This window comes from Musca vetustissima, unplaced genomic scaffold, assembly GCF_032173495.1.
Source record: "Musca vetustissima isolate MV318-11 ecotype Yass unplaced genomic scaffold, APGP_CSIRO_Mvet_v1 utg8195, whole genome shotgun sequence".
In the NCBI taxonomy this organism is placed as follows: domain Eukaryota; kingdom Metazoa; phylum Arthropoda; class Insecta; order Diptera; family Muscidae; genus Musca; species Musca vetustissima.
In genome coordinates this window covers 69,013-94,286 of record NW_026888322.1, presented here as the reverse complement: position 1 = coordinate 94,286, position 25,274 = coordinate 69,013, and the positions used below count along the sequence as shown (strand labels likewise).

Here is a 25,274-nt window from a genome sequence, read left to right as displayed (position 1 = left end):
TCTCAGGCGTGGATTTCTTAAAGAATATTTTTTCAAGTAGTATCTCAGGCGTGGATTTCTTAAAGAATATTTTTTCAAGTAGTATCTCAGGCGTGGATTTCTTAAAGAATATTTTTTCAAGTAGTATCTCAGGCGTGGATTTCTTAAAGAATATTTTTTCAAGTAGTATCTCAGGCGTGGATTTCTTAAAGAATATTTTTTCAATTTCTTAAAGTAGTATCTCAGGCGTGGATTTCTTAAAGAATATTTTTTCAAGTAGTATCTCAGGCGTGGATTTCTTAAAGAATATTTTTTCAAGTAGTATCTCAGGCGTGGATTTCTTAAAGAATATTTTTTCAAGTAGTATCTCAGGCGTGGATTTCTTAAAGAATATTTTTTCAAGTAGTATCTCAGGCGTGGATTTCTTAAAGAATATTTTTTCAAGTAGTATCTCAGGCGTGGATTTCTTAAAGAATATTTTTTCAAGTAGTATCTCAGGCGTGGATTTCTTAAAGAATATTTTTTCAAGTAGTATCTCAGGCGTGGATTTCTTAAAGAATATTTTTTCAAGTAGTATCTCAGGCGTGGATTTCTTAAAGAATATTTTTTCAAGTAGTATCTCAGGCGTGGATTTCTTAAAGAATATTTTTTCAAGTAGTATCTCAGGCGTGGATTTCTTAAAGAATATTTTTTCAAGTAGTATCTCAGGCGTGGATTTCTTAAAGAATATTTTTTCAAGTAGTATCTCAGGCGTGGATTTCTTAAAGAATATTTTTTCAAGTAGTATTTTTTCTCAGGTGTGGATTTATTAAAGAATATTTTTTCAAGTAGTATCTCAGGCGTGGATTTCTTAAAGAATATTTTTTCAAGTAGTATCTCAGGCGTGGATTTCTTAAAGAATATTTTTTCAAGTAGTATCTCAGGCGTGGATTTCTTAAAGAATATTTTTTCAAGTAGTATCTCAGGCGTGGATTTCTTAAAGAATATTTTTTCAAGTAGTATCTCAGGCGTGGATTTCTTAAAGAATATTTTTTCAAGTAGTATCTCAGGCGTGGATTTCTTAAAGAATATTTTTTCAAGTAGTATCTCAGGCGTGGATTTCTTAAAGAATATTTTTTCAAGTAGTATCTCAGGCGTGGATTTCTTAAAGAATATTTTTTCAAGTAGTATCTCAGGCGTGGATTTCTTAAAGAATATTTTTTCAAGTAGTATCTCAGGCGTGGATTTCTTAAAGAATATTTTTTCAAGTAGTATCTCAGGCGTGGATTTCTTAAAGAATATTTTTTCAAGTAGTATCTCAGGCGTGGATTTCTTAAAGAATATTTTTTCAAGTAGTATCTCAGGCGTGGATTTCTTAAAGAATATTTTTTCAAGTAGTATCGATAATCCCCTGTACCCAACCTAATTTACAACTGAGGGCGTATTTCAGACAATTGTTTTATGATGCCGCCAAATGTTTAGTTTCGAATAGTAAAAAATCTCATTAAATCTAATTGTTCTTCACCAATTGCTGCTGTACGAACATAATTAACAGTTACAAACCACGTCAAGATGTTACACAATAACTAGACATCGGATTTGAAAATAAATGCTACGATTTTAAGGTTTACTGGCTGCTGCTGTCACTGGTGTTGTTGGTGTAGTTGTATTTCCTAACTGGCTCAAACAAGACACAAAGTGAATTAATTAAAAACAACAACAACTAAGCCGAACGAAGTGCGTTTTTATCATCTAATGATTTCAATCTACTTTTTGTTACAATTTAGTTAGTCACAAAAAGGTTGGCATTCGGAAAACTTGTCTTTAAGAAAAAATCTGTGTAACCAAAATTTGGAAAAATGTGCTTACAATGAAGAAAAGAACTACTAAACAAAATAAACAACCATTTACCCCACAGCCCTACACTCCAAAATAAATTGTAACCCACGAAAATAATACAACAAAATATTACAAAAATATTCTAATTAAAATAACAAACAACAAAAACAAATGATACGCATAACACGTCTACAAAATAAATTAAAATTTTTTGCGGAAATAAAAATTTTATTTGATGAAAATAAAAATCCCCAAAAAGAAAATAATTAAAAATTAAATAATAATAAATAATAAAAATTATATTAATTTTGTGTTGTAATTTGTTGTGAATAAAAAAAACTACTCTGATTGCTGAATGCTTGCGCAAAGTGTGCGTGTGAAAAGTGAGAGTGAGTGTTTGTGTTTTGGCGCCCCTCGTGTATTAATTCGCCAGTCAGCTTCTTCAGGGAGAAACATGAATTTTATTGGCCGTCATGATCATTTGGGCGGTTATCGGCGTGTGAACACAACCACCTATGGCATACCCCTATTTACGAAAAATGAAACAACATCGTTTGTTAAAGAAAGTGTTTCATGGAAGTGGCACAAGGTAAAAAAAATGCAAACCAAAAAAATTAAATACAATGATTTAATTATTATTAAAACAAAATTATATAATTAAAAAATATAAACAAATTTGCATAGTGGGAGGTCGTAGAAAGAAATATATAAGCTTGTAACCAAATTTTGAGACAATAAGTAAACAAAAAATCGACAGCTAGACACGGCTATTTTTTAAAGGATTCTCTGTGCAATTTTCAAAATAGATTTGAAGGTAATATAAATATCACAGGTGTGGATTTTTAAAGAAAATTTGTTAAGATCTATCCCAGGTGTGGATTTTTTGTTTAAGGAGTACCTCAAGCGAGGATTTTTTAATTTTAGATTTTTAAAAAGTACCTTAGTCATGGATTTGTTAAAGAATATTTTTTCAAGGACTATCAGAAGCGTGGATTTTTAAAGAATAATTTTAAAGGAGAGTCTTAGGCGTGGATTTTTTAAAGGAGAGTCTTAGGCGTGGATTTTTTAAAGGAGTGTCTTAGGCGTGGATTTTTAAAGGAGTGTCTTAGGCGTGGATTTTTTACAGTTGAGTCTTAGGCGTGGATTTTTTAAAGGAGTGTCTTAGGCGTGGATTTTTTAAAGGAGTGTCTTAGGCGTGGATTTTTTAAAAGAGTGTCTTAGGCGTTGATTTTTCAAAGGAGTGTCTTAGGCGTGGATTTTTTAAAGGAGTGTCTTAGGCGTGGATTTTTTAAAGGAGTGTCTTAGGCGTGGATTTTTTAAAGGAGTGTCTTAGGCGTGGATTTTTCAAAGGAGAGTCTTAGGCGTGGATTTTTCAAAGGAGAGTCTTAGGCGTGGATTTTTTAAAGGAGAGTTTTAGGCGTTTATTTTTTAAAGGAGAGTTTTAGGCGTTTATTTTTTAAAGGAAAGTCTTAGGCGTGGATTTTTTAAAGGAGAGTTTTAGGCGTTTATTTTTTAAAGGAGAGTCTTAGGCGTTTATTTTTTAAAGGAAAGTCTTAGGCGTGGATTTTCAAAGAATATTTTTTCAATGGCCTTCCAAGGCGTGGTTTTTTAAAGACGCCTTGGAAGGTAATTGGCGTGGTATTTTTAAAGACGCCTTGGAAGGCCATTGGCGTGGTATTTTTAAAGACGCCTTGGAAGGCCATTTGCGTGGTATTTTTAAAGACGCCTTGGAAGGTCATTGGCGTGGTATTTTTAAAGACGCCTTGGAAGGCCATTGGCGTGGTATTTTTAAAGAATAGTTTTCAAGGAATATAACAAGGCGTGGATTTTTTTAAACATATTTCTTCAATGGTCATCAAAGGCGTTGTATTTTAAAGAATATTTTTTCAATGGTCATCCAAGGCGCGTGGCATTTTTAAAAAATATTTTTTCAATGATCATCCAAGGCGCGTGGCATTTTTAAAGAATATTTTAGGGTCTATATAAGGGAGGTGTTGCTAGGAATATTTTTTAGAAGACTATAGCAATCGTAAAGAGTATGAGAATAATTTTTATTTTTTTTTTCTTTTCTATATATCAACTAAATAATATGCTTCTAATATCATAATTTCAATTTTGTATGTTTCTACCATTAAAAATACACGCCTCCACAAATCAAAAACAGAAATACATTTTATTACAATTAATTTGCGCAGTATCTTCAAAATTTTGCAAAACAAAGTCGCTATAAGTCCACAAAATAAATAAATATTTATTACAATTATAATTCAAAAGACATTCGAACTTAGACATTCAAAAAACATTCGAACTTACTGGGTGTGTTGTGTGAAATGTGGATCTTGTGATACACCAAAGGATACAGACCACCCGTTGAGTTCAGTTTTACGACCTATTTATAAATATGTTTGTATTCCTCCTAATGCTATAGTTTAGGGTTCTAAACATTAATTTGTTTATTTGCATTGAAAACGTCTACAACTGCATGTTATTGTGGTTAAAATCACATGTGAAATATAATACTACAAAACCAATGAATGAAAGAAACCAGAATCCCATAAATTCTGTCAAATCGTTCTAAAAAGCTACAGAGCCACACACATTATACATTAGGAAAGTCATTAAACCAAAAAAAGAGTTATTTATTGCTTCGGAATAAAAAAACAAAACAAAAACAACCAAAAAATACACAGTGATTTTAACAAGTTTCAAAGGCAGTTTGCATAAAAATTATATCAATTTCAATAAGATGCTAGTGTTAAAGGATTATAAATTCAAAATAATGTAGAAATTATGGCTACAGATGATCCAGACGGTTCAATAACTGTTCAGTTTCCAATGAAACAATAATGTAAAACATATATTTTCTTCATAAACATTGGCAAATGAAATTGTGAAATAAAATATAATTCACAATAAGAACAAAAAAGCTCATTGTTTATTTTGCCACACATAACTGCTCGTTTCAATTCATCAATGTTTAAAAAATATATTTTCTTGTGAACCCTATTAACCTCAGAGCAAATACAATTTGCAATGACAAACATTAAACTAAACAATTGATACACACATTAAATTTAATAATTTCTTTCTGTTTTCAACAACCATTTTATAGACTAAAAACCTGCTTTTCTATAATAAAAAAAATCTAAACAAATTCTAACTCACTATTTACATTCGACAATCTGCTCTAAGGTTCTATTTTTATTAACAGCTTTTCGTATTAGGTTTCTAATTATTATAACAAATATTATTTTGTTTTTCATGTTTTCTTGAGGAATAATGTAACACGGTTTACAATTGAAACCTTGGCATGAAGTTTGCACATGTTGTAGTTGTTATTTTCAATTTTATTTGTACAATAATGCTTTTGCCTTGTTTTTGTGCCTTGTGTATTACCGAATGTTCCATTTTGATTTGTTAGCATTTTCACACACGTACGTACAGTATAGTGTTTTCAATAATTTTTCATTTAAAATAAAAAATGAAAAAAAAAACACCCAAGTGTTAATTGATTACGTTTATTATTATTGCATTTTTGCGCACAGTAACCGCAAAATGATTTGTATTTATTAATAAAAAATAAAGTAAAAGCCATTAGTGTTACACAATTACTATGGGCAAAAGTGTTATTGGCAGGAGGAGAATGTCCAATGGAGATTATTTTGTAATCGAACATCAAAAATAATCGTACAAATCCACAAATAAATATGGATATAGCTCGTTTGTATCTCAGAAAGTAATCAATTATTTGATAGAATGCATTTAAAAAAAAAATAACATGTCTTTAAAACGTTCCATAAAAAATAAATGTCATCAAATATATATCAAATTATCAGCAGATGATATCCTATGCACTTTCAAAAAAAGGTCTCAGGAAATATTTTATATTTACTATAACTATCTAATTTATCTTCAAAGTTGTCTTATGATTGTTGAAGAACTACAGAAGATCACATATCCACAGAAATATTCAATATGGCATTATGTCCATTTTTATTATTTTATTTATGTCTATATTTATAAGAATAATGGTTTTCCTTGTGATTCAGAGAATGTTTTGTATCTTTATCAAAATACAGATCTACTAACACTTAAAATATATGTGGTATTCATACAGACCTTTTCTAAAAAATCTATTCAGTAAGCAAATCAATTTAGTGGAGGTTGTGGGTTACTGTGCACAACATTTTTTTTTTTTTTATACCCTTCACCACACTGTGGTACAGGGTATTATGTCTTTGTGCATATGTTTGTAACAGGCAAAAGGAAACGAGATAGACACATGGTTCCCTTTGAGAATATGCTTAGAATCACGTTCTAAGCCGATTTATGCATATCCGTTCGTCCGTCTGTCCATGTTAAATTGTTAACAAAGTACAGGTCGCATTTATGATCCGAATTGGTTGAATTTTGGCATAGGTCTCTTATTTGGCCCAAGGACGAACCCTATTGAAATTGGGAAAAATTGGTTCTGATTTAGATATAGCTCCCATATATATTTTCGTCCGATTTTAGGGAACCCACCCAATTCTCGATTTTTTATTTTTAAGATTTTAAATGGGCTGGTAAATGAATACCAATGCTTGTTAAGGTTTGTAACTTGGCACATATATATTTGAAGATTTAAAGAGGAAGAAAAATAATTTACTAAAATTTGTTGTTGTTGTTTTGTTGTTGTTTTTTTGGGTTCAAAGAAAAGTCCTTATTTTCGATGGCGGGCATGATCACTCCTCACTGGAACATCGGAATCCGAAAATTCCAACTGTGTTAGAAAGAGGACATGTCTGGCTCTCGTATGAACTAGGATTATTGACTTCGCACAGCCATTAACAAAATGGCGGAACTTTGAAAATTTTTTTATGGAAAATTGTCTATTTTTTACCACAAACTAAGTTAAAAAATAAGGAAGATCTTTACCGATTGGCTTTATCCTAGTTCATACGAGAGCTACGCACTCCCAGAGAAACGTGTCAAAATTAGAAACCGATTGGATTATTAGTTTTTGAGTTGTCGTGCACGCCATTCGTTTTGAGAAAAACGCGTTTAAAGTTTGAGAAGCCCTTTAGCCGTCACTTGATGCTGACACAATAAATCGGCTATATCTTCAAGAGTTCTTGAGATTTTCACTTGAAATTTTGTAGGAACATTCTAGAATTAGATTTAAAAACATTCGAATTAAATCAAAAACATTTTTGACACCGAGAATGGGGGGGTGGGGGTCCCCTTAAGGTAAATGGTGTACAAAAATCCATATATATATATATATATTTCGATTTGCACGAAATTTGGCATAATATACTGAATTGAGCCTAGAATAATGTCTGCCAAGTTTCGTGAAAGTCGGCCGAGATTTAGATATAGCCCCCATATATAGTTTCGTCCGATTTAATGTAAATGGTGCACCAAAGTCCCTATATATGTTGCGATTTGCACGAAATTTGGCATAACGCAATGAATTGAGCCTAATGTGATGTCTGCCAAGTTTCGTGAAAATCGGTCTAGATTTAGATATAGTTCCATATATATCTTCGTCCGATTTTATGCAAATGGTGCATCAATGTCCCTATATATCTTTCGATTTGCACGAAATTTGGCATAACGCAATGAATTGAGCCTAATGTGATGTCTACAAAGGAAAATCGGTCCAGATTTAGATATAGCTCCCACATATAGTTTCGTCCGATTTAATGTAAATGATGCACCAAAGCCCCTATATATTTTCGATTTGCACGAAATTTGGCATAGCGTACTGAATTGAGTCTGGAATGGTGTGTGCTGAGTTTCGAGAAAATCAGATCATATATATATATATATATTCTCGTCCGATTTAATGTAAATAATGTACCAAAATTCTTATATTGAATATCGTACTGAATTTAGTCTAGAATTATGTGTGCCAAGTTTCGTAAAAATCGGCTAATTTTAAGAAATTGACGCACCAAGGAGCTGATAGGAACAAAATGTACTGAAATTAGTATAACCTATCCTGCGACAAGTTTCGTTAAAATCGGTTCATATTTGTATATAGCTTCCATATATATTTTCGTCCGATTTCAAGTAAATGGTGCATCAAACTCCTCATGCTTGTCGAATTGACATGAAATTTTGCACAACATGCAAATTGAACATAGAATAATAAGAAGTTACGTTGTTCTAGAAATACATACATAGCCCAACGTATGTCCTTGTGATATTTGTTTGAAGCCGATAGGAATACTTTTGTCCCATTGTAACAAACGAATGACATGTTTATGGATTGATCTAAGTTAATTTATATAAATATCACCCAGTCCGACTTTACTACTGGTTTTTATTCTGTGTTATTTTGTTCGACCTTTTGATGATTATAATAATAAAACAATATATTTGTTCGAACTTGAGGCCTAGTTTATTTTTTATTTTTCACGTTCGATATTTCGCAATTGATTTAAATTGCATCCTCAGGATAATCTACAAACAATTTTGACATTAATGACACTAATTATACAGAATGAAGTGACAAAATCGCTTAATTAATTCTTTTAATTTTTTTATTATAAATTTATGTTTTCTTCATCTTCGTTATCACTTGTCTCGTTTCTTCTTATTTACCAACATATTCATGTTCTGCGTCATTAGGACAATCATTTGGGTTTGTTGTTCGTATCAATACTTGTTTTACATCGAAATAATTTGGAAAATATATATGCGAATTTTGCAACACCAATGCAGAGGTCGGTAATAGTGTCTGAAATAAAGAAGTGATTTGAAAGACGGCGGTTGTTAGGAACAAAACAGTGGTCAAATAAACGGTTGCAAAAATAAAAAAATCTCTCAAACACTCCCATGTTTCTGTCCATACACCAGCACGGGAAGTATCATCGTCTTGTAGAGTGCGAGTTTGGAGTTTTCTAAACTGCTTAGCTTCTGATGGCGAACACGATACCGAGGTATAGAAAATCATTCACTGCATCGCAGCTTAGTTTGGTCTTCTCGCATTTACTGCCAGACCCACTTTGGTAGACTCCTTCTCAATTTGTTCAAAGGTGACAAATTCACTCTTTTAGCGCAGAGTGAAAATCAGGTCACTGGTGAACTTGCCATGCCTGAAGCCGCATTTGTATGGTCCAATAATGTCATTGGTAATTATCTTAAGTCGTTCACACAGCACACTGTATAGCACTTTATATGCGATGGGAAGGATACTTATTCCTCTATAGTTGACACATTTCGTCTTATCACCTTTTTTATGCACGGGACACCGTATGCTGAGGTTCCAATCAATGGGCATGCATTCCTCTAGCCAAATTGTAGTCATCAGCTGTTGCATGCTCCAGTAATTTGAAAATAATAAAAAATTTCGCATATAAAACTCATAAATATAATGTTTTCCAAAAAACGAGTTTCAGAACCTTATTTATTTATTTCATAAACCCACTGCTCTAATTTTGACAATTTGTGGGGGAGGTACCAAAAGGAGTGGACCAATGGGCCCCATCTCCGGACTTGCAAAAATATAATATTTTCCACACACTCGAGGTTTCATGTAGTAAGAAAATATTCTGGAGGTTTTCTGTTTCAGAAAAATATGTCTTATACTCCTAGAGATATCCATTTTCTAACGTCTAAAATATGCCTTCTATGATTATTTGTTTAAGATAAATTAAAAATGTGTCACAGTTTATTAAAGCTAACAAGCCATACAAATTAATTTTATAATATTGTCATTAACGCTATAATAACTTTAATTATATTAATTTATTTATTTGGAAAAAAATTCTCAACATTATTTATATTTTTGTCAATTGCAGGGTTCGCGTGTCAGCACCATCAATGATTGGCTGCAAATAAAAATTGGCGGCGATGAGGAGGTCAAGAAGAAAAAACGAAAACAAAAATTGAATCGTATTAAATCAACGAAATACACATTCATAACATTTCTGCCACAAAATCTACTCGAGCAGTTTCGTCGAATAGCGAATTTTTATTTTTTAGTTATGACAATTATATCATTGCTAATTGGTGAGTATTTGGTGTTTATTTTTTTTAATATGAATTTAAATTGAGTACACAAAATTAAAAAAAAAAAAATGGGGACACAACCGATATTTTTTAAATATAATACTTAATATATTTAAACTTAAATGTAATTGGGTGTGATAAAATTTATTAGGGAACCCAATAAGCGTATGCGGACTTAAGTATCCTCTTTGACAGGTGGCGATAGTTTCACCAATATCTAAATAATAAATTTTCATCTTGGAAAATAACAGTAAAATACTGATCTTTACTCAGGCCCCGAAATACACCTGTTTATTTTAGTTATAAGTGTTGGTTTTGTTTTATTTTAGAATTCTCAAGTTCTTCCCCTAAAATCCACCGCTGACCAATATTTCTAAAAATACTTTGATTTTTAATAAATATTTTTTCTATTAACTTTTATTATCTACTTTTTCGCCTTGATTTTGATAAGTTAAGTGTTCAATGAAAAGTAAATATTTTTAATTAATTTAAATCTAAAGTGCTAAGGTAATAAAAAATCGCATTCGTGTGTTTGTTATCATCATCATCAGTACCGCACTATGAAAGGGAAACGAATGAGGAAAAAAAAATTATATAGAAAAAATAATTTGACTATGTTGACGCAGTAGGAAACTATCAACAATGTATTTATTGAGGTATTGATTGAATGGAATGTTTGTCAATCTATTCATTTCAATTAAACTATTATTTGAAATTGAATGAACTTTTGTTTCTCTCTACTAAATTGTTGCTCAAAAGGAAAGTGTCAATAGATAGATTTATTCATGATGACAGAGAACGAATGAACGAACAATGGATGGATGGATGGCACACATGCAAAATGTTGTTGCATTTGGACAAATTAAAATTTGAAAATTTGTATTTCAAGGTTATTTTAAAGAAAATTTTATTTTTTTATTTTGACCAAATTAAATATTTTTAGAAAATTGGTTCTGACCTACAAATAAGTAAATTGGAGTCTATTCAATATTTGCAATATGAAATTCCCCCCTATGAAAATGTCAGCACAATTCCAACATCTGCGGGTCATCTGGGAATTTTAATGAAAAAAAAACCCTGATGGCAATGAAACATTGTATTTCAAATCGCATTTTAATTGCATGTCCACGTACAATGTTTAATGACAGTTGTATAACACGACACTGTTAGCAAAATAATGAATTTAAATGAATTTGAAATCGAAAATTTAGGCGACATTCAAAAATATTATCCCACGATAAATGAAGATAGAGGGGCAAAAACAAGCATTAATTGTAGATAATTACCGTTAATCATGACCATAGACAATTGGGGAATTAAAAAAAAAAACAAATTGCAAGTTTTGAAACAAAATATTTTTTTTGGCAGATAGGTCAAATGTCAAGAAATCTTAAATGGTGTATTTGAGTGTTCCTATTGGGGTAATATCTTATGCACAAAAAAATTAAATTATTATTTTCATAATTTTTTTTTCTATATTGCAAATTAAAATGAAATCATGAGAAAGTCACTATTTTTTTCAAAACATGTAAAAATTTTATTAATATCAAAACCATTTTCATACTTCGCTCTACTTTTCCACTGTTTGCGCCCTCTTTTCCTCTCTCTCTCTCTCTCTCTCTCTTTTGATACAAAAATGTATTAATTACAAGGACAAAATCCATTACCATTTATTGTTCGGCTATGTTCTGTTTTGGTATCGTGCTCCGCTTCTCCCCTCTTTTGGTGGTTGTTAGTTTTGCAACCGTGTGACTACTCCTTCTTTTCTCTCCACTCCACTCGGTTGTGTGGTTAGTTTTGCATTTCATTGTTTCTTTATTTCAGACACTGTTAGCGACCTTTGCATCGATCCTATAAAATTCGCATATGCATTTTCCAAAGTATTTCGATATAAATACCAAATTCACCTTCTACATATGTATCCTAACAGACGTCGCTTTTTCGAAGGAACATTGTCAAGAAATTTAACGAACTTAAACATGTGATCTTTGTCTATTTAAAAACCGACTAACATCAATCCCAACACATGCCATTCTGCAACCTATTCTAAATTTTGTAAATAGATTTAAAGCAAACTTTACACACGATATTTGGTATGAATCACTGTTAAACATTTTATTTAAATCAGACACCCATTGATTATTTGTTGTACAATAAACATGAATGGGTCGAAATTATATATAGAAGCTATGCTATATCTAAATCTGAACCGATTTCAAGGAAACTTTGCCAGAGATTAATTTATATTAATTTCAGAACGTTGTGTCAATCGGCCTAGCTATGGGTCTTTAGTGTACCATTTATTTAATATCGAAAGAATGCAAATTAAGGGAAATATAAGGACTTTGGTACACCATTTACATAAAATCGGACGAAAATATATATGGGAGCTACATCTATAACTGAACCGATTTTCACGAAACTTAGCACCACACATCATTCTGGACCTAATTCAGTACGCTATAAATTTAGTGCAAATTGAATCATACATAGGGACTGTGGTGCCCCATTTACCTTAAATCGAACGAAAATATATATGGGAGCTATATCTAAATCTGACCCGATTTTTTTCAAAACTTAACATACGTAATTCAAGACTCAATTCAGTACACTATCCAAAATTTCGTGCAAATCGAAAGATATATAAGGAATTTGGTGCACCATTTACATAAAATCGGACGAAACAATATACGGGAGCTATATCTAAATCTGATCCGATTTTCATAAATTTCAATAGGGTTCGTCCTTGGGCCAAAGAAGTGACTTGTGCTAAATTTCATCCAAATCGGATCAAAAATGCTTCCTGTACTTTGTTTACAATTTAACATCTACAGACGGACGGACGAACATGCATAAATCGACTCACAAAGTGATTCTACGTGTATTCTCAAAAAAATACCACGGGTCTGTCTCGTTTCCTTTTGCTTCTTACAAACATATGCACAAAGACATAATACTCTGTACCACAGTGTGGTGCAAGGTATAAATAGAAAATATAAATAAAAACTACAAACACTTTCTGTGACGAAGAAAATCCGCCACCACTACGGATTTAAAATTTTATGAATTGCATTCATAAAATGCAGAAATCCGGACATTATCAACACTTTCTGAACACTATTCATATAATATATGTACGAAATATTTTTTCTGTGTTCATACCTTGTCTAACCTCCTGCAGGTTATTATGAACACACTCTAAACCTTATTTTCGCCCTCTCTGACAAGTAACCAGTATTTAACGTTTTATGAATTGCATTCATAAAATGCAGAAATCCGGACATTGGCAACGCTTTCTGAACACTATTCATATAATATATGAAACAAACACTACTAACATCAAAGTGCGACTGTTTATTCAATTTCGATCGCCGGATTGGATCTTACAGGACACGCCCGTTCATTTGGATTGGATAAAAAGGAACTAGTCGGACCTAGTAGCGATCGTTCTTTGTTCGATATATTTCGTTCGGGAGCGACATAACTCTACTTCGAAGTAAATAGCGTGTTTTTTTCAAACGGTTCAAGTGGGTTCTGTCCTGCTTGAGCAACATAGAACCATTAGTTGTGAATCGTAGTACGCCATAATTTATTTCCCTGTAGTCATTGAAGAAATTTAAAAAGAAAAAGAACTGGAGAAGACAAATGATTGAGCAGCTTGACGATGCAACCTCTCGTCTCAACCCAAAGTCTTTTTGACCGGGTAAAATTATTGCAATACCTCGAAATATATATTAGCAATCAGAATAAATTTCTATGTCGATATGCGAATGTGCGTCAGCATACTACGAGGGCATGTACGTCTGCTGAAATCACGATAAAGCTCGCAATATTTAAGGCAGAGCTCAGAAATTTTGCACAGACATTGCTAGTATTCCTAGAATGTTTGGTATTATAATTGGGATATATCGATCCACATTTTTGTATAGCCTCTAAATAGCGATACCAAGCCTCCGACCGATTTTTTCGATCTTCTCAAAATATAGTCTTGAAACTGAGGGCATAATTGTCCTTTATTATTATTTATTACGGAAATAAGATTTTGTATTGGTTCCACAGGTACTTGTGAACTTTTTATCGGAAGACAAGGTGTAAAGACCTGTATAACCTTTATATAGATATGGTTAATTTGCATTTCACATAAGAATACAGTTATGTTTTACCCTTATACGGTTCATTAACCCATTCTACTCATATGAGGTTTAATAGTTCGACACATAAGTGTCAATTAAGATTGTTTTTTGTTTTACTTTAACTATCTAAACGGAAAACTTTTTCGCCAAGCCTTAGTGTTGTATTCCTCATATTGTTTTTATAGAGTTGATTGTATTTTATTTTTTACTGCACTGTGAACAATTCACGGTCAAGGCAATGACAAGGGAACTTTGCAAATGGTTCAATGAATACAAGTTGACGGATTTTTGTTTTCTGTGTTCACTTCATAAAGACAAAAAAAGTTTACATTTAAGTGCAAATTTAATTTGAAGAACAGGAAAAAAAGTTGTGTTGAATATTACCCGGCAATGTCGGCACAAGTGTTAACCTGAAGTAGTGGAGAGCACTTGTTTTTTGCCACTTGAAGCAAGCACATTGCATAAGTGCTGTCTTTTTATTTTAATAAATTCATTATTATTTAAATTAGCATCGCGAGTAGTAGGTTGGAGTACAAGAAGTTTGTTAATTTGTTTTTACCCAAAATGTTTTTGAATGAATTGTTGTAGAGGTTCTAGATATGTATATGAATTATAAATTATGCGATCATATTATAATCAACTTATAATACTCCATTTATTAATATAGTAATCGGCATTTCTGTAACACACTCACATTCTGAGGGGATGTGTATGTATAAAATGTAAAAAACACCGTGTGTTCCTGAACACAACCCAATATTTTAAAACTCCACTTGAACGAATTTCAAAATTGGGAAATAAAATATAAAAATTCAATAAAACATAGGTTTGAAATATTACACAAGTTCAGGGTCTACAATAAGGGTAGGATTGTAAAACTCGACCACTAGAGTTTTTTGCAAATATATGGCAGGACTTCTATGAAAGAGGCATTATGAAGTTACCTTTAAAATGCAAAACATCATAAAACAAAACTGTGGATATCGGACATTCCAAAGCATGTTTACTAAAGACCTATATTTCATGTTCGTGAAAATAAATTTAAATTTATTTCACAATATTTATTTTTACGTTTTCCAACATTGCATTGTATGGGACCTAACCTATTGTCCCCTTATATGGAATTTAAATCTGGCCACTGTGGGTCTAAGAAAAGCCACAGAGCTTCGGGAAAAATTTGGCCCAGAAGCATTTTCGATGCCCTTTTCGGAAATGCATACCACAATATTCCAGGCCCCGCCGTTTTCCCAGAGTGGGACCTAACCTATTGTCCCCTTATATGGAATTTAAATATGGCCACTGTGGGTCTAAGAAAAGCCACAGAGCTTCGGGAAAAATTTGGCCTAGAAGCATTTTCGATGCCCTTTGTCAAAATGTAACCAACATAATTTATTAGGCCCCGCCGTTTTCCCACAGTGGGACCTAACCTGTTGTCCTCTTATATGGAATTTAAATCTAAAGTTCTCACATTTGAACTAAAATGAACTATTATTCTCGCTCGCTCTTTTAATGAACTAAAAAGAACGACTTTCTAACACCTAGTTCATTTGCTCTCATCAGTGAATCGTTCTTTTGAACTAGTTCGTTCGTAAAATGTAGAGCTCTAACCAAGACCTTCTTCTTATCTCAACCGTACATATTGATCTTTCCATCTAATTCTTGGCCTTCCCCTTATACGTGAACCATTAGCTGCTTCACTTTTATATGCCTTTTGAGCTGGGACATTCTTATTCATTCGCACAACATGGCCTAGCCACCGTAGTCGCTGCAGCTTGGAACGACTGACTATGTCGATGTCCGCGTATAGATAGTAAAGCTCGTGGTTCATTCGACTCCGATATTCAACATCGACGCAGATCGGCCAATGTCGGCCATGTGAAGTTAAAGGTTGAATGTACCTATGGGGGTTTAAAAAACGTACTAAAAGACATCGGCATCAACACCAATGTTGCCAATTTCGATATTTCGGACCAAATTTGGTCCGAAAACCAAATAAATTCTCAATAGGGTTTAAATTTGAAATGTTGGTCTGATTTTCGCCCCTTTTTGCCGGCATTTGGTCTGAAATATTTTTTATCTTACGGATACTATGACCAATATATAAAGATAGCAGAGGATATGATGTCAAGAGATAGCGCCATCCAGTGGAAAATGGCAACACAAAATAATCAAAGGCCCTAACCACATTTAAAAATTCAAGGATACGTTGTTTCTAGGCAACGGTAGATGGCAGTCACATAAACTAGGACATGCTTCAGCAGACCTACCATATTCTTAGCTGTATTATGTACGAATAATGATTAACGAAACTAACGCAACTCATAATCGAGTAAAATCGGAGGCCTATGCTCTGTATAAGGAGAAAAAAGTCCATCAAGCAGAATTTCAAGATTATCAGGCAGTCATCTTCAGAGAAGTAGAATTTTACGTTGTAAAAATAAATGTTCAGTGCTTTGAAATTTATATACTCCATTTTCCCACCGAAGGACATTTCGAATTATTGTAGTGTTAAGAACATCTTAGCGGAAAATTTTCCATATGGGTTCATATTTTGACCTAGCTCCCGATATAAAGATTCCGGCCTATTTTAGATTTTAAACATATTTTTCTACCGAAATTGTTTTACTTTGTATTATGGATTTTTAGAGATTTTAGATGCAAATTTTGATATAGCCTTCACATAAAATTCGGCCTCATTTTCGTTATTTTGAAGATCGTAGCTACAATTTCCCTCCAAAGGGGCTGCAATTTGGTATTACGCGTTCTTGGAGGGCTAAGAACATATATGTTGAAAATTTTCAATATCGGAAAAAGTACTGACATAGCATCCTTATAAAAGTATGGCCGCATTTTTACCTATATTTTCCAGAGAAGTAGCTGACATTTGGAATTACATGATCTTGGAGGGTGAAATAGACCTTTGTAGAAAGTTTTCGATTCACGATGCACTGATGGATACATAAGTATAACAGAAAATATCATGTCAAGGGGATATCGTCACCCAGTGGAAAATGACAACACTAAATAAGCTAGGACACCAACCACCGAAAAATTCAAGGAGGCGTTGCTTCTAGGCAACACTAGATGGCAGCAATAAATTGATTAACGAAACTAACGCAAGAACTAATAGAGTACGATGGGAGCTCTATGCTAAGTATCAGGAGAAAAAACTGATCTTCGAGCAGAATATCCAAGACTATCAGTCAGTAATCTTTACAGATGTTTCTCTTCACCTGCTAGAAAAAATGCAAATGTTCGATAAAGGTTCATGCTATTACATTGGCTTCATACCATGGTCCGGCTCCAATTTCCCTATTTCGCAGGTTACAATTTTCTGTAGGTCCATATTTTGACATAGCCTGTATATAATATTCCGGCCCATTTTCGGCATTTTGAAGGTCTTAGCCAAATTTTCCCATCAAAGGAACTACAATTTAGCATTATGGTGTCTTGAATTGTGTAAACCACCTGTTTAGCGGGACACCGCCCATGGGAGTCAAGCCATCGAATGAGTAAGGGTGAAATAGAGCCGTGAAAGTAAAGAAAAAATACAATAGTTTTCTTTTCGCAGCGATGTGCTTATGCGCAACTATATGCGTGTTATTTGTCCGATTGACAGTGTGATGCTCATCGATGACTAAAGTAGGCGGCAAAGAAAGGCGCTAACCCAAGGTTTCAATAAGCCGTAGCGCTTACATTTCAAAGAATAATTAGGCCAATACAAGTAGTATTTGTATACAAATCTAAATTAAACAACATCTTCATAAAAAGCTTTCCATATAGCTCCATCTTCTGGCATAACCCATATATAGTTCCAGGCTTTTAATCTGAGTTTCTGTAATTTGATATTTAATTTTTTAAGAGCAATTAAATAACCCCAATATAAAGGTCCCTATCGAATTGAGGAATTTTGATTTCATAACGCATGGTGGAGGGTAGAACAATTTATGTTTGGCGGGTAGAAAAGCTGAGCGATACCAAATGATAGAGGTTTCGGTTAGCAAAACAATCATTCAGTATCACTGTGCCTCTTAGGTATGGATATAACAATTAGATACTTATCTATAAGAGGAGCCAATCCCACCCACCCATAAAAAAAGACAAACAAAACATACTTTCTTTCAAACAATACCCTCAAATATTTCAATGTGAATATTAAAAAGTCTCATAAAGAAATATGCCATTGTGTGAACACGTGCACTTTTGTGTGTGTGTGGATTTAAACGTTTGACGGGTTTTTATTTCTTTGATGAATTCATTGATAAAATTGTTTAATTTTATTTATTTTTTCATTAAATATATTTTTTGTTGTGTTTTATTTTTGCAGACAGTCCCGTATCACCAATGACATCACTATTGCCGTTAGTTTTTGTAATTGCAGTGACGGCAGCTAAACAAGGCTATGAAGATATTTTGAGATATAAAACCGATAATATTGTCAATTGTTCGCCAGGTGAGAGGAGTGAGAATTCAATTTTAAAAATTTTTTAATAACATTATTGGTCTTTTTTGTAGTAACCGTAATACGAGATGGTGTGGAACAGCACATAGAATCCCAGTATGTGGCCCCTGGCGACCTTGTGGTGGTGGAACGTGACTGCGATGTACCCTGTGATTTGGTGCTCATACGATCCTCAGATCCACATGGCAAATGTTTTATAACCACGGCCAATTTGGATGGTGAATCAAATTTGAAAACGTTGATGGTGCCGCGTGATCTACCCCTGGTCGATCTGGATCAACTACACAAATTGGGTGTTATAGAATGTGAAAGCCCCAAGACTGATTTATATAGTTTTAATGGTAAAATAGAATTGGCAGGTGGTGAGGGTAAGGTACTACCTCTGACAGCAGAAAATGTTTTGCTGCGTGGCTCTCGTGTCAAAAACACCGAATGTGTAATTGGCTGTGCCGTCTACACGGGTATGACCACGAAGTTGCAATTGAACTCCAGACTAACCCGCAACAAATCTGCATCCAGTGAAATGTATATCAATCGTTTTTTGATATTCATTCTCATTGCTATGATTGTGATTGTAACTGTTCTGTATTTTTTGAAACGTTATGAGGAGTTGTTTGTGATACCTAACTTGGCATATTTGGGTCCGCCGGCCGATAGTTATAGTGTCAAGCAATTCCTGCAGGATTATCTTTCGTTTTTGATTTTATTCAATTATTTGATACCCATCTCATTGTATGTCACAATTGAAATGCATCGTGTATTGGGTGGCCTCTTCATGGAATGGGATACCCAGCTGTATGATGAGAATACCGATCAGCCGTGTATTGTAAATACCTCAAATTTAAATGAAGAATTGGGTCAAATAAATATTTTGTTTTCGGATAAAACGGGTACCCTCACCAAAAATGAAATGATTTTCCAACAATGCTCCATAGCGGGGAGGAAATTTATTTATAAAAAGACCCGATTGCAGGAGGAGAATTCCGCATATCAAATTGATATTAATAAATTTAATGTGAGTATACTACTAACCCTCCATCAAAATATATTACATTTTGGCATTCCGATAAGTTGTTGAAGTTTTCATGGCCTATAAATAGGCGTGGATTTCAAAAAAATATTTTTTATGGTCTACAGGCGTGGATTTTTAAAAAATACTTTTCATGGTCTACTTATAGGCGTGGATTTAAAAAAAAATACTTTTCATGGTCTACTTATAGGCGTGGATTTAAAAAAAAATACTTTTCATGGTCTACTTATAGGCGTGGATTTAAAAAAAAATACTTTTCATGAATTTCAAAAACATATCTTTTATGGTCTACCTACAGGCGTGGATTTTTAAAAAAATACTTTTCATGATCTACTTATAGGCGTGGCTTTAAAAAATATGTTTTCATGGTCTACTTACAGGCGAGGATTTTCACAAAAATATTTGTTCATGGTCTATCATAGACGTGGATTTTTAATAACATATTTTTCTTGTATATCTATAGGCGTGGATTTATTTAAATATTTTTTCTTGTCTATGTATAGGCGTGGATTTCTTTAAATATTTTTTCATGGTCTATCTATCGGCGTGGATTTTTAATAACATATTTTTTCTTGTCTATCTATAGGCGTGGATTTCTTTAAATATTTTTTCATAGTCTATCTATGGGCGTGGATTTTTTTAAATATTTTTTCATGATTTATCTATGGGGGTGGATTTTTTTAAATATTTTTTCATGATTTATCTATGGGCGTGGATTTTTAAAAAAATATTTTTTCTTGTCTATCTATAGGCGTGGATTTCTTTAAATATTTTTTTATGGTCTATCTATGGGCGTGGATTTCTTTAAATATTTTTTTCATGATCTATCTATGGGCGTGGATTTTTTTAAATATTTTTTCATGATCTATCTATGGGCGTGGATTTTTTTAAATATTTTTTCATGATCTATCTATGGGCGTGGATTTTTTTAAATATTTTTTCATGATCTATCTATGCGCGTGGATTTTTTTAAATATTTTTTCATGATCTATCTATGGGCGTGGATTTTTTTAAATATTTTTTCATGATCTATCTATGGGCGTGGATTTTTTTAAATATTTTTTGTATGCCGACCTTATGATGAAGGGTATAAAACGACTCTTTTCCTATTTTCTTTTTACAGTCTCTCATCATTCCCAATAACCTCATTTTTTATTTCCAGAAAGATCAGAAAAACTTCTTCCAAGCCTTGGCCATTTGCCACACGGTACAAGTGGCTGGAGATATGAACAGTAACGGCAGCGGGGAAGGTGAAAAGCTAAAACCCATTGAAAGTGAAGCCAACACCCCAACCGCACCACAAACACCAACTCCATTGGCAAATAAATATTCCATATCCGATATCACCGAAGAAAGTCACAATTCTAGTCAACAATCAGATGTTAATGCCTTGGAAACATCCCTGTCCACAGATCCCAATGGTGTACCATCTGTGGTAATATCAACTCCGGTTAATGGTCAAACAACATCGGATGTTAATCCCCTACTGGATGATGGTGGTGAAAAGGTGGAGAGACGTAAACGTCCACACATTGTTAAGAGAAGTCCCAATTTCGCCAGAGCCACACCACACACCCGAATTCATCCAATGTCTGTACCACCTCAGGGTTTTGAAATGGTTAATGGAGTGGGAGGTGGTGGTGGTGTAGCGGGTGGTGAAAGGCCAGTTATATTTCCATCATCGCTACAGAGTATACCCACTGGACGGCCGCTGTCAATGCAATTTAAACGTTCTACCTCAGAAATGGATTTACCCGAATATGGTGGGGTGGGTAATGGTGCTGGCGCCAAAGCGATTGGTACAGGTGGTGCAATAGGACATAGGCGTTCACAATCATATGGAGCACCCGGAGCGTATATAACACAACCAGGTAGGTTGCACTTAAAAATTGTTTGCACAACGACAATTCGCGTGGGGGTACTTAAGCACCCACAGGAAACTCTGGGTCTTAAATAAAGAGATAACCTATCTAAGAAATGTCTTTTCTGAGTCTGCCCAAAGAACTCAGGGCTCTAACAGATTTCTGTGCGAACTTGGAAGAGCCAGACCCTCTTCTTGTAAAACTTGGAAATGTATAATAAAATGTTCATTTTATTTCAGTTTCTCCCGGCGTCATTTATCGCACTCCCAGTACAGCATCACGTGAATCGTATGCGGCACCCAGTTTCCAACGGCAACCTACCATTCTAATCAGAGCCGAGTCACAAAGGAGGAAAAATGAAATCGAACAAGTTGTACAGTAAGTTTGCCTAGGCTTTAAACGAAATCTAAATTATTTAACATTTTCCTCATTTCAGCACACTGGATTACCAAGCCTCTAGTCCCGACGAAAAGGCCCTTGTCGAAGCCTGTGCCCATTTGGGTTTAGTCTATTTGGGTGATGATGATGAAATTTTGAAAATTCGTGTTGTCCCACCACATATGGACTACAGTCGCCCATTTAGTGTGGGTAAAGTAAACGACATGAGCTTCGATCGTCTACATGTCCTGGAATTCACTTCCGATCGTAAACGTATGAGTGTTATAATAAAAGATGAAAATAATGTTAAATGGATTTATACAAAGGGTGCGGAAAGCTATGTATTTCCCTTGTGTAATAATCAATCGGCGGATATGGTTACCAAAACGGATGCTCATATAAGTGATTTTGCCCGATTGGGTCTGAGAACATTGGCCATTGCTCGGCGGAGAATTGATGAGGAGGAGTATAAGCAATTTTTGGAAGAATTGAATGAAGCTAACAGTTCGTTGGAAAATCGCAAAGAGTTGAGCGAGAAATGTTATGCGAAAATTGAAAGCAGTAAGTAAAAAAACAAAATTTTTAAAATATGTTTTCATTACCTATCAATGGGCTTGGATTTTCTTAAAAATAATTTTCTTTGCCTGACAATAGGCGTGGAGTTTTCAAAAATAATTTTCATGGCCTATCAATATGCGTGGAGTTTTTAAACATATTTTTTCATAGCCTATCATTAGGCGTGAAGTTTTTAAATATATTTTTTCATAGCCTATAATTAGACTTGGAGTTTTTAAACACATTTTTTCATTGCCTATCATTAGGCTTGGAGTTTTTAAACATATTTTTTCATTGCCTATCACTAGGCGTGGAGTTTTTAAACAGATTTTTTCATTGCCTATCATTAGGCTTGGAGTTTTTAAACATATTTTTTCAATGCCTATCATTAGGCTTGGAGTTTTTAAACATATTTTTTCGTGGCCTATCGTGGTCTATCTTATTAATTTTAATTTTCTCTAACTCTCTATTTGTGTAGATATGGATCTATTGGGCGCAACGGCCGTTGAAGATGCCCTGCAGGATGATGTGGCCGACACGTTGGTATCTCTACAAAGGGCTGGCATTAAAATTTGGGTTCTAACGGGAGACAAGGTGGAGACTGCTTTAAATATTGCCCTCTCCTGCGGCCATATTCCCCAGAATGCTTTCAAGTACTTCATAATCGAGTGTACACGCAAAGAGGATATGCTGTTGCATTTAAACGCCCTGGATCGTGAAATAATTTTCGGTATGGGTCGACAATGTGCTCTCTTGATTGATGGCAAAAGTTTAACAGTGGCCCTCAATGAAACACCAGATGAATTCCGTGATGTAGCCATCAAATGTACTGCCGTGCTGTGTTGTCGTCTTAGCCCTCTGCAAAAGAGTGAAGTTGTATCGCTGATAAAGACGGCAAAGCAGAATTTCAATACTGCGGCGATTGGTGATGGGGCCAACGATGTTAGTATGATACAAGAGGCTCATGTTGGCATCGGTATTATGGGTAAAGAAGGTCGGCAGGCAGCTCGATGTGCAGATTTTGCTTTTGCCAAATTCAATATGCTGAAACGATTATTACTGGTTCATGGTCATTATCATACTACAAGATTGTCCTTGTTGGTGCTGTACTTTTTCTATAAGAATATATTCTTTATGGGTATTATGTTCCTATTCCAATTTCATACACTGTTCTCATCATCATCGGTATACGATTCATTATTCCTGACCCTGTACAATGTGATATATACATCATTGCCGATTTTCTTTATATCATTAACGGAGAAACCATATACGGAGGAGACGCTGATGAGGTAAGTTTATTTTTCTCATACATATTTTTCATTGCCTATCCATAGGCGTCGGTTTTTAAAAATATTGAATTATAGCATGTCCCTAAGCGTGGACTTTTAAGATTTTTTTTCATGGCCTATATAAAGGCGTGGATTTTTAAACATATTTTTTCATGGCCTACTTATAGGCGTGGATTTTTAAACATATTTTTTTCATGGCCAACTTATCGGCATGGATTTTTAAACATATTTTTCATGGCCTACTTATAGGCGTGGATTTTTAAACATATTTTTCATGGCCTACTTATAGGCGTGGATTTTTAAACATATTGTTTTCATGGCCTACTTATAGTCGTAGATTTTTAAACATATTGTTTTCATGGCCTACTTATAGGCGTAGATTTTTAAACATATTGTTTTCATGGCCTACTTATAGGCGTAGATATTTAAACATATTGTTTTCATGGCCTACTTATAGGCGTAGATTTTTAAACATATTGTTTTCATGGCCTACTTATAGGCGTAGATTTTTAAACATATTGTTTTCATGGCCTACTTATTTTATAGGCGTGTATTTTAAAACATGCTTATAGGCGTGGATTTTAAAACATACTTATAGGCGTGGATTTTAAAACATACTTATAGGCGTGGATTTTAAAACATACTTATAGGCGTGGATTTTAAAACATACTTATAGGCGTGGATTTTTAAACATATTTTTTATGGCTTACTTATAGGCGAGGATTTTTAAACATATTTTATCATGGCCTATTTATAGGCGTGGATTTTTAAACATATTTTATCATGGCCTATTTATAGGCGTGGATTTTTAAACATATTTTTTCATAGCCTACTTATAGGCGTGGATTTATAAGCATATTTTTTATGGCTTACTTTTAACATAAACATATTATTTATTTTTTGTTCTAGGGAACCTGAGCTGTATAAGAAAAACACTGGCAATAAGCAATTGCAGTGGCCCTTCTTCCTTGCCTGGACATTGTATGCTGTCTATCATACCCTAATCTGTTTCTACTTTGCCTTCTTTATATTCTCCACCAATGATGTTATCCTAAATGTTGGACAAACGGCTGAGTTTTCATGTTTCGGAACATTGCTTATACAACTGGTGGTGATTGTGGGCAATTTGAAGCTATGGCTGGAATCGAAATATTTAAGTTATTGGTATATTGTCACAATAATTGGTTCGATATTGGCATTTATGATAACCACCGTCATATATAATGTGATTAATTTGTAAGTATTTTTTTAATGTAGATTCAAAAACCAATATTTTATTATCTGATTTTTTACAGCCAATACGACACCGATATCTATTGGGCCTACAACAAACTGCTCAGCTCCATTCCCGTATGGCTATTTACCATATTGACAACAGTGGCCTGTCTACTGCCCGATTTTACCTTCCGCATGGCCAAACGAGGCTTAAATTTACCTCAACGTAGTTTCTTCCCCGGCAAAGAACGTCTGCGTTTACTGCAGCTGAATCGCAATAAAGTCCAATCAACGCATTTATAGGACAGTCACAAAACGCCCACAAAATACTGTGCTGCGAACGAAAGTTAAATTCCTAATTGAATTTTAACTGCTTAAAAACAAATCCTTAAAGTATTGAATTTTTATTATTTTTTTGTTATTTATGTTTAATTTTCCTATTCTTTGTTATAGGTATTTATAAATTTTAAGTTTTAGTAATCATAATTATTAAAAAATGTTGTCCAGTGCCAAAAATAGTTTTTAAGTTGTACTATTTTGTAAGTTATT

The 25,274-nt window shown here is 33.7% G+C and overlaps 1 protein-coding gene across 1 annotated transcript; it reads left to right on the top strand.

The window, feature by feature from the left end:
* The first annotated feature begins 2,249 nt into the window (after positions 1-2,249).
* LOC133336175 (phospholipid-transporting ATPase IF) lies at positions 2,250-25,033 on the top strand. The gene is made up of 11 exons (XM_061544465.1): positions 2,250-2,386; positions 9,588-9,798; positions 18,259-18,384; positions 18,447-19,408; positions 20,586-21,195; positions 21,229-21,294; positions 21,525-21,663; positions 21,722-22,224; positions 22,697-23,510; positions 24,420-24,746; positions 24,806-25,033. The coding sequence occupies exons 1-11, from the start codon at positions 2,252-2,254 to the stop codon at positions 25,026-25,028; spliced, it is 4,116 nt and encodes a 1,371-aa protein (XP_061400449.1). The 5' UTR covers positions 2,250-2,251; the 3' UTR covers positions 25,029-25,033.
* Positions 25,034-25,274: the final 241 nt, after the last annotated feature.

Coding starts and splice junctions, on each gene's coding strand:
- LOC133336175 (XM_061544465.1), top strand. CDS start 2,252: ATGAATTTTATTGGCCGTCATGATCATTTGGGCGGTTATCGGCGTGTG. Junction 18,385..18,446: donor TATTGTCAATTGTTCGCCAG/GTGAGAGGAGTG, acceptor TCTTTTTTGTAG/TAACCGTAATACGAGATGGT. Junction 24,747..24,805: donor ATATATAATGTGATTAATTT/GTAAGTATTTTT, acceptor GATTTTTTACAG/CCAATACGACACCGATATCT.